The 14,400-nt window shown below is 39.7% G+C and overlaps 1 protein-coding gene across 2 annotated transcripts in view; it reads left to right on the top strand.

The window, feature by feature from the left end:
- Positions 1-14,400, top strand: part of sgsm2 (small G protein signaling modulator 2) — a 97,264-nt gene that overhangs the window by 13,625 nt on the left and 69,239 nt on the right. For both annotated transcript variants that reach the window (XM_030067871.1, XM_030067870.1), the window contains exon 2: positions 2,294-2,369. In XM_030067871.1, the coding sequence (XP_029923731.1) occupies positions 2,294-2,369 (76 nt within the window). The remainder of the gene's footprint in view (positions 1-2,293; positions 2,370-14,400) is intronic.

Raw genomic sequence — 14,400 nt, 5'->3', positions numbered from 1 at the left:
AAATATTGAAAACCATGGTGAGTTTACCATCTGCTTAGCTTGCATTCACCATCTGCTGCTTCGACACCTGCAGAGGCTCTGCGGATGCTGATTACCTCTGCCTCAGACTCATCAAGATGAGTGGCAAGTGTTAGGACGGAAACAGCCAGTTTAGGGGAACTCTGGAGGAGCAAACAAACAAACAAAAATGTAGATTGTCACTTTAAGGAAGTTGTTAACCCTGTAGCCCTTTACTCCTTAGAAACGTTCATGAGCAAAGTTTTAAAACCAGTGATGACCAAGTTCTCCATGACAGCTGGGCCTTCATCTTGGTGACAAGAACGGTTAAACTCCCTCTCTATTATCACAGACATGACTGGTCCACAACCTCCCACACCCCAATACTACAAGGAAAAACGTCAAAACCAAATTATGCCATGGCCAGACCTTTATTATCACACAGCAGAGCAATTAAATTCTTCCTGTTTATCAATTAGACCCAAACAAGGCAGAAGTGTCAGACAGGGCCCAGATTAATTACTGTCGACAATTAATTCTCCGGGAGAGAGAGAACTCAGACAAGCGAACCTCGAGCTCACCGAGTGTTGGTGAACTCGCCCAGCCTCTCGTCCCCAGAGACACAACAGATAGCAGGAAAAAGACTCATTTGAATGTGTCTGGAGTGCTGTGATATTAATTGGGAGTCAGTGGCGTGGACGTGGCGTCTGGCAAAGCTGTTCTTTGTAGCTGTCGCAAGGTGTGCTGTGATAGCCGTCATGTTTATCTGTTATTTTTCTTCATCAGGTTCTTCCCAGACTGTGGTGACAAAGTTTCAAAATAATTAGTGGCATTACAGCGGTTTCCGTATGGTTGAATAACAGTCGCTTTCCAAATACCCGGCCCCCAGTGAGCAAAACTCAGGCTAAAATTCTGTCAAAATGTCCTTTCAAACAGCTATGAATCTGTTGCTGCTGTATAATGAAAGTGATAGTAGAGTTGCAGTGGGGATATTCAGATAATGTTCACGTCATAAGGATGATCAACCAAACAGTGTGTCCAGCAATGTGACGTCTGTCAGCATATTTTCTGTTGATGAAGTTCGAGTTGGAGCTCTTTTCTTTGTCTGTTCAGCCATGGTGGCAATCATCGCTCGGCTATTTGTTTCAAACAAACCGGAGCCGAGGAAAGGCTCGACTGGTGACTGTCTTCAGTTTAACTGGATTAAAACATGGGCTCACAGGAAGAAATGGTTTGGTTATGCAAGTCCATGGTTTCATTGTAAAACCACTCAGCCAGTTTGAGGGTTAAAATCTATAACTGTAAGATGAGGACACACGCAGGTGATTTTTTTTTTTTAGAAAAGGCAACTTTTTCTTTCTGTTTCGACCACAGAACTTGAATTGGAGTAGAAATGACTTTCCCATTCAAATCAACATAGCAGGTCAGAGTGTCAGCCCTTTTTATGTGAAATGACAAAGACATGATGTTTATTCACTACCTTCAGAAAGCAGACACAGCACAACACCTTCTCAGTTCTCAAGACAGTGTGACACACTTTACTGCCTTATGTGTGTAATAACTAACCACAAACGCCATTTTATTTTGAAGTAGCCAAATGACCGTAACAAGCAGCTCCATGACCGCTCTGCTCCATTCAGATTCTGTGGTTTTGAGCTTCTGTCCATACGAAAGCAACATTTTCAGTCATGGGAAACTTTTGGGACTTTTGGATGTTATTAAAATGTCGTATTTGCTCTTGCATCAGTAGCTAACTGCTGCAGTCACTCCTCTAGCTTTTCTACAGATACTCGTATTGCAAAGACATAGACCATGCGTTTTTTGTTTTTTTTTTTTGTTTTGTTTTTGTTTTTCAAAAATCTGTTTCCATATGGACATGACCTGAGACACACCCCACCTTATTTGTGCTTTTTTAAAATGCAAAACGCATCACTTCCTGTGTGCCAGAGGATTTTTTTTTTTTTCCAGGAAAGCTATACCAAACACCAAGCTATTTGCTATATCAGTATGGTGTTACATCAAATCAATCAGTGATAGAGAGTCATTAAAAAACAACAAACAAACATATATAATTCTTTCTTTCTTGGCCACTTCTTGGAAATTGTGTTCGCGTGGCTTACGATCCCTGTTGACATCTATTATGGAGATGCTTCTGTGTGAGATAAAACAGGCTGGCAGTGATAACAGTGATGATTATTGCTTGTGTATAGCAGGAAATGGTGGCGTCAGCGGCAGAAGTGAGGACGATGACGGTGACTCCGGGCACAGTAACAACACTCGGCTCTTTTGTGTGCAGGTGAAGCAGATTATGGAGGAAGCTGTGACTAAGAAATTTGTCCATGAAGACAGCAGCCACATCATCGCTCTGTGCAGTAAGTGCAGATATCTCTTGTCAATTAAAGCCGCCCCATCCTCTTATACACACACACACACACACACACACACTGTCTCTCTGTCTTCCTCTCTCTCTGTCACACACACACACACACACACATACACGCACACACACACTTGTTGAGCTCCTCAGCAGGTGACTTACTGCTGCTTCTTCGTCAAGGACAGTGTTTGACGTCACGGTGCCTCAGACTGAGCTCCTGCATCAATGGAAAGTTAATAATCACAATGGAGCTAATGGAAACCAATGTTAGAGACAGCCTGTACAAAACCCAGTCTTTCTAAGGGCTAGATGTGTGTGTGTGTGTGTGTGTGTGTGTGTGTGTGTGTGTGTGTGTGTGTGTGTGTGTGTGTGTGCGTGTGTGTGTGTGTGTGTGTGTGTGTGTGTGTGTGTCTGCAGAGGATTTGCTGCGCCTGACCGGATGGCTGAGTTTGTGACGGTGTGTGAGTCACACCTTGACCGGCGTGTTAGCCGCACAGAGCAGAGCGCTGCGTCTGCCGCTGGCCTCCGATCAGCCAGATGACCACTGACCCGACACAAGCCGCTGTCGCCACTTTAATTGGGTCAGAGACATGTAAAGGGGCTCACAGGAGGGAACGGGTTGATTATACGAGTCCATGGTTTTACTGTAAAACTGTCTAGCCAGTTTGAGGTGCAAAAACCCGTAATAAGACACGACATGACTTTTAGACACACACGTCTTATTTGTGCAGGTTTCCAAAGCTGAATGTGTTTCTGCACTTAAGCTAAATGGAGTCTTTCCTGAGCCACATGAACCATACAACATATTGTCTCCATGATGTTTGTTGATATTTCAGAATTAATTTACACCTTTCCTATCATATCAACATATGCCCTTTGGACCAGTTTTTTTGCTGAATTGATCTTTCCTTTTAGTGTATAAAAATCTCATATCTAAGATGCTTTAGATAAAAGCATCTGCCAATTGTGAATTGCAATTATAACTGTAAATGTATTTGTAATTGTAGCACATAAGGCTATAAAACGTTTGCTCGGAAGTGGTTGAATGCTAATGTTAGCTTTGGTCGAACGGTAGCTAATGGATGATCAAATATGTTGTTTTGCCTTGAAATATGAGCTGAAGTCCATCCAGATTTTCACTATCCGTTGGCTTTTCAGTTGTTCATCAATTAGCTTACGCAACATGCCGGCTGAAACACAGCAGTATGACATGAAAACGGCATTTGAGCTTCCCACCCTGAATGTGACATCTGAGCAAAATGGCCGCTGTGTGAATATGGTCTATGAATGAATGAATGAATGAATGAAGGCTTTATTTCAAACATGTGAATGATATAAATCACACTTGAAGCACTTTAGTTGATACTTTGTATGTTTGAAAAGGAGTAGGAAGAAGCAACCCCTTCTCCACTTAGTAGCTTAGTACTAGTACTAGGATATCTTACTTCCTGTGTGTCTTTTTTTTTTTTTCTTTTACTTCCAACACAAACAGGCAAACAATCATGAACAAACAATAACACCATAGCTGCTCGTGTCAAAATAAATAAAATAAATAACAATTTTAACAGAATGTTAGAACCCTAGTGCTGGTCATACCCCTCTTCTTCCCTGTACCTTGTGAATACCATCTGTTTATACCGCTGTTTGAATTTGCTCATGGTTGGACATTGTCTGAGCTCCGCCGCTAGTCTGTTCCACAGTTTCACTCTACATACTGAAATGCTGTCATACCAGGTTCAATACACCGTATTCTCCACTCAATTTTGGCTAAACTACCACAGTTTATAGCATTTAAGGAGCGATTAAGCATAAGTTACATTCGATGTTGCTTAACAGCTAGGTCTGTTAGCTTGCAGATGCTGACAGATGCTAATGTTGCGCTAGCCTCATCGCTAACGTCAGATCTGAGTTCCTGAAGCATCCGTCAAGCAGGGAACACAGATTCAAATGTTCACAGTTCCTTTAGTCATTTCTTAATTTAGCAAAGTGGTTCTTAAACTTTTTTCAATAATGTATCCAGTGGTGTAGTCTACGTGATACGCAGGTATACGCCGTATACCCACTAGAAAAGGTCCCGAATTTCCGTATAACCACTTAAAAATGTGCCAAGATATGTATCAGTATGTTTTTTCGACATAACGTTCACTTTCCCGTTCATAAAGTCGCCTTCTCTGTGTTACGAAGCGGGCTCTTTTTGACCATATTTCGGGGGACACTACAGCTGGAGCTAACGTTAACGTTTCAGAAAGGGAGCCTCTGTGTGTGTGTGTGTGTGTGTGTGTGTGTGTGTGTGTGTGTGCGTGCGTGCGCGCGTATACCCAGTAGAATAAACTAGACTACACCACTGAATGTATCCCCATTTTTCCCCCAGACCACTGTTTTTATTTGAAATATTACTAGACAAAGTCTATATAAAGCCATCCAATCCAGCTGCCTGAGTGTCTGAAACAACACCCTGATACTGAGGATATTTTGTCAGCTCTGTTTTTGCTTCTTTTTCACTTTTTTCTCCTTGTTCTCAGCTGTATCGCTGCTACTTTTAACCACAAATCCATTTTCTTAATTTTAGTCTCGGCCTCCCGGTCAAACATCAACAAACGTCCTCACTCGACGACCACGGCAGCAGATTCAAACCAGAAACACACAAATTTGATATATAAAATGTGGTTTATCAAACTTACATATACATTTGTTGAACTTATTAGCATAGGCTTATTATTTCAGGGATTATGCATGACTCATACTTTTTAAAATCTCAAATAACACCTAAAGAACTCTAATATTCCCCCCATTTGAGAGCCACTTCACAGATCTGCTGGGGACTGACCATTGGTTTGAAGTCATTATCCTGAAACACCAGTAGTCCAAAAAATGTCCACTCGATCAGTGTGGTTAAGTTTAGGCAGGGGTTTCCTCAGGTTAAGGTTAAAGGTCAAACAGGGGTGGATGCGTTTTTCAGCAGGGATGCAAAACTCAGCATAACATTTTCAGATTTTCAGAGCAATGGGTGTTTGTTTTCTGGGTCCAGATTTGGGTCCAATAGGACATCTTTCAGACGACTGGTGCTTCAGAATAATGGCCCGTCAGACCAACAGCACTGATTTGTCACCGTCGCAAAGAGCTGTAATCGCCATTTTACTCTGCACCAACCAAATGAACAGCAATTCCAGCTGTCACGTCCCATAGACAGAAACTTTAAAGTCACTTTAAAGTGAATTACAACCTCTTACATGTTACAGGTTGTGCCGATGACGGTGTAAAACCAAACGCTTTTGTCTGACGTGGCACCTTTTAGTCAGCGTGACATTTGTGTTAATTCTTTCTTCTGCATTAAGCCCTTATTCACCCAGTACTAATATGACTTGAGACATCCAGTGGTTTGGAATAGAGCCCTGGAGATTAGCCCCGTCTGTGCAGCTTTACTGTTATTAGAGGAGATCTGCTAATGTAGCTTTCTACCAAAATGATTCAGTGATTTGAGTCCCAGGCAGATTCATGTTATTTGTGATTATTAACACACCTTTTGCACGTCCTCTGTTGATTCTGGTGCACTCCAGATCCCAGGCTGATGTGATTTATCATTTATCAACTACAAACGCACCACATTTATGTGGTGCGTGTAAATCTCAGATGTGCAATGCATTAAATTAGATCACCAACATAATCGTGCCATGCAATAATAATAATAATAATAATAATGAATCTTTTCAGTGCATTGCTTTGCTAAAATATTACGTGACGAATTATAAAATGACTTCTACAGGTACATTCACAGCCGCAGAGATCAGTGATGCAGATCCGCTGTCTGAAATCAGTGTTGTAATAGCCAGTGCGAGGAGCGCTGCAGGCTCCTGTGATAAAATGCATTAAAAGAGAGACAGACCCACCTGGCCCCAGGGCAGAGTTCCTCATCCATCATCATCAGTGGAGCAAATGTCCATCTTCAGAACAGCCGGATCGTCTTTGATGCCCATCCAGCTCGCAGGACATCGCCATCCTAATGGCTGACCTGGGAGCAGGGTAGTGTGGAAATTAAACTGTCAGTCTTAGTTTCAATTAAGACTTTTCAATACCACGTCCAGAGGCGAGGTCTCCCTCACACCTCCCAGCACTGCTGTACAGCTGGAACCTGAGCTGAAGATATGTCATTTCCAGCACAATACTTTTCTTGTTGAGGGAATTCGTGTTGCTTTTTAGTGCATTTTTAAATAACAATACACACTAAAATAAGAAATAACCTCCTGAGACCCGAGGAAAAAAAGTGTCTTCCAATTTAACTTTTTTTGTAATTTCTCGTCTATTTAGAGTTAAAACAACAACTCACAATTTAGAATTTCACATAAATATTTTTATTTTAGATTTTAGAGTAGTAGATTTAGTAGTAGACTTTAGAGTACGTCCACTGTAGTGGATTTTACTGTAAAAAAACAGATAATTTTAAATTTAAATAAAAAATCAATCAAATAACCACAGATAATCAATTACGGACAATCAATGCCATTAACAAGAAAATACATAATTTTCATAAGTAAAAACCAATAGCTAAACAATATTTGAGTTCCTTTTTCTTTTTTCACGACGTGCGTCTTTCTGCAGCTGCCATTTTGGCTCAACAGAAAGTGGGTGTTCCCCTCATCCCACCTTATTAGATGAGATATCATTGGAAAGGCCTGGATGCCCTCTGTACACCAAGACTTGATAGGGTAGCTCAAATGAGTAAAAGGATATAGACGATCAATTGATGTCCACTACAGAGGACATAATTGAATAGGCTGGGTCTCAGGAGGATATGGTAAAATTTTCTCATGATTTCTGAGGGAACAAGTTGTAATACAAAGGAAAAAATGTGAGGATTGGAAGAAATATAGATTTGAAGGCAAACTCCAGTGCTTCCTGCTCCCCACCACCGCCACACACAAACACACACACATGCACACACACACAAACACACAAACACACACACACACACACACGCACGCATCCTACACCACCTGAAAAAGTTGAATCATACACTTCTACAGACTCTATAGCATGAGTCACTTTTCCAAAAACAATGCACATCATGTATTTCGGGATTTAAGCACTAAAGTGATTCTAAAATAATATGACTCAATATTATGATTTACTTTATTATGATTTACTGAATTATTTGGTTTCAGGGATGAGAAATCAATTGTAAAAATCACCCAAAAAAAAGAACCGTGATACTCATGATATATAAATAGATTTTTTTCCCCACTCCACATATTCAGATACATAGATAGATAGATAGATAGATAGATAGATAGATAGATACTGTATTATAAAAACATAAGTGAATATGAGGATAAGTATGTAATTTACAGCATATATAAAGGAGGGGCAAAATGTGGGTTGTATTCCCAGTGCTGTTGCTGTGACTGAGGAAAATGACTTACCTTAGTAAAAATATTTTTGAACGACAACGTAAGGGTTTTTATTGATTTACTTTGTGCTGAAAAGCAAAAAAAAAAAAAAAAAAAAAAAGCAAAAAAAAAAAAAATGCAAGAAATAGAAAAGCAAATGTGTGCTGTCCCAGAGCAGACATCCATATTTGCGGGAAGTGTCACGTAGTTTTTACAGTGTGGCCGTCCTATCTGCACAACAGACATGATTCCTCCTGTCAGTGCCTCCTTAATGATGGTAATCCTGGAGGCCTCAGGGGATTCCCACTAAATCCACAGGAGCCTATCGCAAATTCATGTTTACTTGCTTGAAACCAATTTTCGGATGGTTTGATGGGCGGCTACTCCATACAGGATGCACAAAAAAATAAATAAATAAATAAACTGGGTTAACAAAACAGAAGTAGAGAATATTGGGATTATGGCAGAATACTTTAATCTTCCCTGAGAAAATGCGTTGCTTTAATAAAAAATGAACAAGAGACTTTTCATGCGCTCATTTTGATGTTTGCACTTGGTCACTTTCAGGAGGCTAGTACCTGTGAGTCACAGTGCAAATGCTGGTGAATGCCCACATGACACTGTTAGGGAAATTACAGTCTGACCCTGATGAACGTGTGTGTGTGTAGAAACTACTAAGTGTGTGTGTGAGTGTGTGTGACAGAGAGAGAAACCACTCGTTGCAACAGCTCTGTGGAGTCGCATTAAGAAGATGTGTTCACACCAAAACATCTTCTGCCTCAGTTCCCTGGCTTCTCGCTGACTTCCCCCCATGCGGAAGAATCGGCAGCGCACCGTTCTTGATATTTACCCGTCGCCTTCTGCGTCCAAAAATAGACCGACTTCGTTTTGTGACTAAATTTAGCAGGTTGACAGAACCTGAAGACGTGGATGGGCTTCAGGTAGGCGACATGATTCTGGATGATTACGTCTACATGATAAATGCATCCTGTTGATGCACGTAAATAAATGTATCTGTATACTCAATATATTTCATAAGGTAATCATTTTTTAGAATGCACACTGTCACATGTAAATATACATTCAGTTTGCATTGCTTTGTAACTCCAACTCCAACATAATGGGCCAGATGCTGGAAGCGATTTACAAACAAGTTTCCTCTTAATTTTTGTTCATACCCACTGATTTCTGGGATCCACTAGTCTCTTCTGATTTTTGCGTTTTTCTTAGGTTAGAGAAAATTGTAGAAATGGTCGAAAGCACTCTAAAAAATGTCTACAAAAATCTCTAACAATGCAAACAAACAAACATTTCAAAGTGGAACATACAGTATACTAATGCATTAAATGAATACACACATTTAGATTATTTCATGTTTTAGAATAATCATAAGGATGAGATTATTAAATTCATGAGCTAAAGAAATGTTACTGGTCCATTGATCCCATTCAATACCATAAAGCCACCTCATGCCATGTGGCTCCAGGTGACAACAGGTGGGATTCATCATCCATCTCACCTGGGTCAGAGCAGATTTTTAATGGATAAGAATATTTCATCAGTCACACATTGTCTCCTCTTAGGTATTTATTTTCCCAACAGATAAATAGGAGAAAATATAAAGGAAATTCAAAAAAATACTGCTGCATTTTGCCTGTTTTGTTATATATTTCTATAAATTGACTCGTCAACATGTCAAAACTGTTTCCCTTAGTTTCTGAAAAGTTGATAATGTGATACAAGTTTTCAGCAGTGATACATTCACATATCTTCAGTGTATTTTCATATTGTACTTATTTACCATTGATTTGTCTTTGTTAGAGGAACTACGATTGTTACCTTGCACCCAGTTAGAGTGATACTTTTTAATCGTTCACTGGGCCTAATAAATCCAACCAATTCAGCAGATTCCAAGCATCTTTTTAAGCAGTTTCTCTGAGTCATGTGAGGACGTTACTAAGCTGCTTGAACCTGATAAAGTGGCTCCAAAAACAAAATAACTGTCTGTCAGGGGCGCCTCAGGACAAAGACACAAATTGCAATTCAGTTAATTAACAACATTTAAGTTTTTTTTGCTTGTTTATTTGTTTGTTTGTTTGTTTTACTAGACAGTGAGTTTCAATACATTTCTTTGTTTCAAGACAACGAAAGAGTTTACTTTTAGATATTCTGATATATACAGTATATTAAAAAATGACAAAGTAAAAATGTGATTAATATTCAATTCAGCTTTTTTTGGCCTAACATTAGGACAACAGGGAAGCGATGAAAGCCGTGTGGGTTAGTGATGTTTTCAGTGAATGTGGTTAAGCATCATATAATGTGACTGGATGTGATCCCATCATCCAGCGTTTCCTGCCTCTTCTCCGTCCTGTGCTCACTGTGATGTCGTCACTGCACCGGCTAATCAGCGACGTCCCCGGGCATTAGGGCTCTCGGGAAAGGTGAAAGGTCAGGTGCTAATGAGCAGCGATGATGTCATGGCAGGGGTGACTCACCAAAGCCCCCTCCCCCCCATGGGCATCTCTCTTAATGCCTGTTAATTGTGCTATGTGTGCAGATCAAGGCTGAATTAATACCAGTGTTTCATTTGCAACGTGAGAGCAGAAAGGCAGGTTTATCATTTTGTCTTACGGATGGGAAGACTTAATGAAAACATTCATATTCAGACCTGATGCACAAAGCAAGAGAAGGAGATGAAAGAAAGGGGAATGATGCAAAGGGTAACATGCAATGCACCCTGGACACCTTTACACTCTCACTGTGTTTGGCTGAGGCATAAATCTTTTTTGTGCACATTTTCCTCTGCATATTTCAGCATGAAGCTCTGGAGAATTTTATTGATTGACCACTGCAGAGCAAAACAGAGAGATGATGAAATTCCACCCTCGACCAAAATGAGTGCAAAACGTCCATCAGTCTAACATACTAGCAAAATAAATATGTAAACACGGCCTGAACATTACAAAAACTGTGAGAATGATGCGATTATTCTCAAGCCTACCTGGCCAAATGGAAGATATATTTGCAATAAGAGTCTCAGGACAATGGTTGCATCATTTTTGTATTTTCTTCAGCTTCAGATATATATATATATATATATATATATATATATATATATATTTTATTTTTTTTATTTATTTATTTATTTTTTTTTGACTTTGACTTTGACTTTGACTTTGACTTTTGACTTTTGTGTAAAATGATGTCAAATTTGGCTTTTTTCTTCTGCTTTTTTGTGTTGTTCCAATGCACATAAAGGAAATAAACATGTTTATACCAAAAACATTTGTAATTGCATAAATTTCTGGGAGAAATTGTGTATTTTCTGGAAAAATTCCAGGGGTGCTAATACTTCCGTCCATGACTGTGTGTGTGTGTGTGTGTGTGTGTGTGTGTGTGTGTATATATATATATATATATATATTTTTTTTTTTTTTTTTTTTTTTTTTTTTTTTTTTTAAACCACTCAGACATTTTTTCAGAAACACTCCCTTCATCTTCACCTTCATATTTGAATTTAATTATGAAGACAAAAGAAAGAAAGAAAGAAAAAATACACAAAAAATTCCCGATAAAGGAAAAACCAGTATACCATAGACCTTAAATGATGCATCATTTTCATCCCAATATGTTGATATTATCATATATGAATGATATTTCACACCTACCAAATGCAATTATGAAATGGCCCCAACATTTCAAGGAATAAATTCAGTTATAACAAGACACGAAACATAACTGTCTATATTTCTGCAAGTTCTGAGTGACATCGTGCTGCAGATAAACCTTCATACAATGTACATACAATGTGCGGTAAAACGGTGATGATGTGTGTGGCGTGCACACACACACTGATAGCCGTGATCCAGTGGGGTTTTTTTGAAGTGCACAGTAACTATGGATACAGTACATGTGTTTAGGACAATGTGCCCACTGCTGTGGAGCTGCTAATGTGAATATAATACACCTCCATATGCCGTGTATTTTTATTTTGACGATACTCTCATAACCTAATTTTTTGCACATGTGGCATATTGATTATTTTAGAAATTTCCCACCCATGGTGCACTGAAAATATTTTATATTTTTGGCATATTTTATTTGCTGCTGCTTTGATCACTATGACACTACTATGCAGATGGTGTAATACAGTTTTTTCCATACATTTCTACTTAAAGTCCCCATGAAATGACCTCACATGACTTCTACTTCTTGTAAAACAGTGACATCATCCTGCACTAGTGGATGTACATAAAAATTTCAACCAATAAAACCTTCAAAAATCTTTAATCCTCCTCTCTCATCCACGTCATCCCTTCAAACAAAACTGTGTTTCTCTCCCAAACTGAGACCCTGTTGATTTGCACTGGTGAATGATCCCTCCCTGCACCACGTCCCACCCAAACTTCCTGTTTCAGCAGGGAATACATCAGTATTAGTAAGAGTCCATTTAATGGGGTCTTTAAGGTTGAATTCATTAGTTTTATATTCTTGCATAATCCCCAGTTTGCTGTATTCCTATTCATATGCTGTTTTTCATGTATCCTGTTAGTATCTGCAGCTGCAGTGGCCTGATTTCCCCACAGGGATGATTACAGTTTTATCTTATTTAGTGGCAATGCCATGGGTCACTCCTCATGAAGCTCTGAAACGAAGCAGAAACACTGATTGTAAGACAGAGGGAAGGGGGAGGAGTAGGCCTACCTGTTTGCTGCACTCAGAGGATGTTTCTTTGTGGGCCAGTCACACTGCGTGGGTGGAGTCAAGTTGTTGTGTGACTGTGTGCACGTGTGGGAGGCCCATAACTTCTCCAGAACATTTTAGCTGAGCACACCAAAGAGTCAAGACTGCTTGGTATACACATGCTGCGTCATGATTCGAGTGTTTCTCTTTGGTGTTTAGTATTAGCTGTTGAAAGTGGAAACACACACACACACACACACACACACACACACACACACATCTTTGTGCCAAAAACTTCATCTGGGAAGACACCTGGTCCCATTTCCCCAAAGGCTCTTAAGGCTGAGGTGATTGTAAAATCCAGATTACAGAGATTCTTAGTGTGAATTTATTTTTTTATTTAGTCATTTAATCGTTTGGATCCTCATTAGTCACTACTGAGGTACTGGAGGCACCACTATTTATCTTTGTATTTGTGTTTGTTTTGGGACAAACTAATTCAGATTCAGGGGAAAAAAAGGGTGGGGAGGTGTGGCTAAAACCTGAATTTTTTTGTTTTTTTTTTGTTTTTTTAATCATTGGATTTTAACCAAAAAGAAACACAAAATGACTGAAATTCCTGATTGAAACTCACTTCCCTTCTTATAACAAATATATTATATATATATTATGTGAAGCCGAACTTTTAGAAAAAATGTTTTGATGTTTTGAAGGTTAATTTATTAATCAGAAAGCCATAATTCGTGTGCATTGAAGCCGCCTGGGCTTGATCTCGTAACAGCCCAAACTTTAAAGTGTGTGTGCAAGCAATTTTAGGGATAGCGCATGAAACACGCCCACGGACACACCCCCAGGCGCAAATGACGGAGTCGGCATAACGGATAGCGGGTAGCGTGGGCGCAAGATACCGTTTAGGGACAGCGGAAGTTCCTAAATCCACAATTTGCAGGTAGCGGGTGGCACAAGATAGGGCCCTGTGTGTCTTGAGTAATAGATAAATACTTCTGATTTTGAAAGATCTACCCTAACTATAATTGGCTCCATGCCCCACCCCCTCATTAAACTTGTCAACACAACAAAATATCAGTCAGAGGTGAAAGAGTCGTGCATCTGTTGCATGTGCCATGCAGCGCTGGCTCTGCCTATGTTGGCGCCCTAGACTAAATTACTCCCACGCCACACAAAAAAAAAAACTGCCCTGAAAGATACCTAGATTTCAATTAAGTGCACTGTGTCTACAATTAATGAGGGAGTGTGCACATGTAATTATAGATGTTTCCACATCCAATTAATTTGTTATCAGCACATAGTAATGAAGTCAGATGATGAGGAAGCCTATTGTTATTAAATCTATCAGACATTCCTCCACCCTCTACCTGAAGATTCAAAATATGGTGTGTTTCACAGAAGAAGTGTGAGGTTGGAAATATATGGAGCCAATGGTGGGGAAAATAACTTTTAAATCCAAATTTTGGTGTGTTTCTGTGCTGGCAGGCTGTTTGCTTACCACAAGTTTGGCAAGATACAATAATTTAGATACCGTTTCTTCATAGCAGGAATGAGAGACACAAAAGGATGAGAGAAAAGGTGATAACTGATCTTGGTGATTGGGGTTAGAAAACGGCAGGAGTTGATCAATGGGAAAAGGATGGAGGAATAGAGTGGAGGGAAAGGAAAGACTGTCAAGGGAGAGGAGAAGGGATGGCCCAGTGCCGCTAATGGGCTCATTAGGAAACTCCTGTTCATGTAATGATCTGCCAACCAATGGCTCTGCGGCTCCATGTTCAACAGACAGATGAACGGACAGAAATAGAACGACAAAGCAGAAAAAGACACTAATAAAGGAGAAATAAAGCGGAAAAAATTAAAGGGGATTCAGCAGGGGTGTCCATTCTGCCCTGTTAAGTTTTAAGTTGAATTTAATTGCTTATTGTTTTGGGATTCACAACTCTCCAA

The sequence above is a fragment of the Myripristis murdjan genome, chromosome 13, assembly GCF_902150065.1.
Source record: "Myripristis murdjan chromosome 13, fMyrMur1.1, whole genome shotgun sequence".
NCBI classification, from domain to species: Eukaryota; Metazoa; Chordata; class Actinopteri; order Holocentriformes; family Holocentridae; genus Myripristis; species Myripristis murdjan.
Note: the sequence above shows the minus strand (reverse complement) of the source record. Positions and strands in the feature narration are given on the sequence as shown.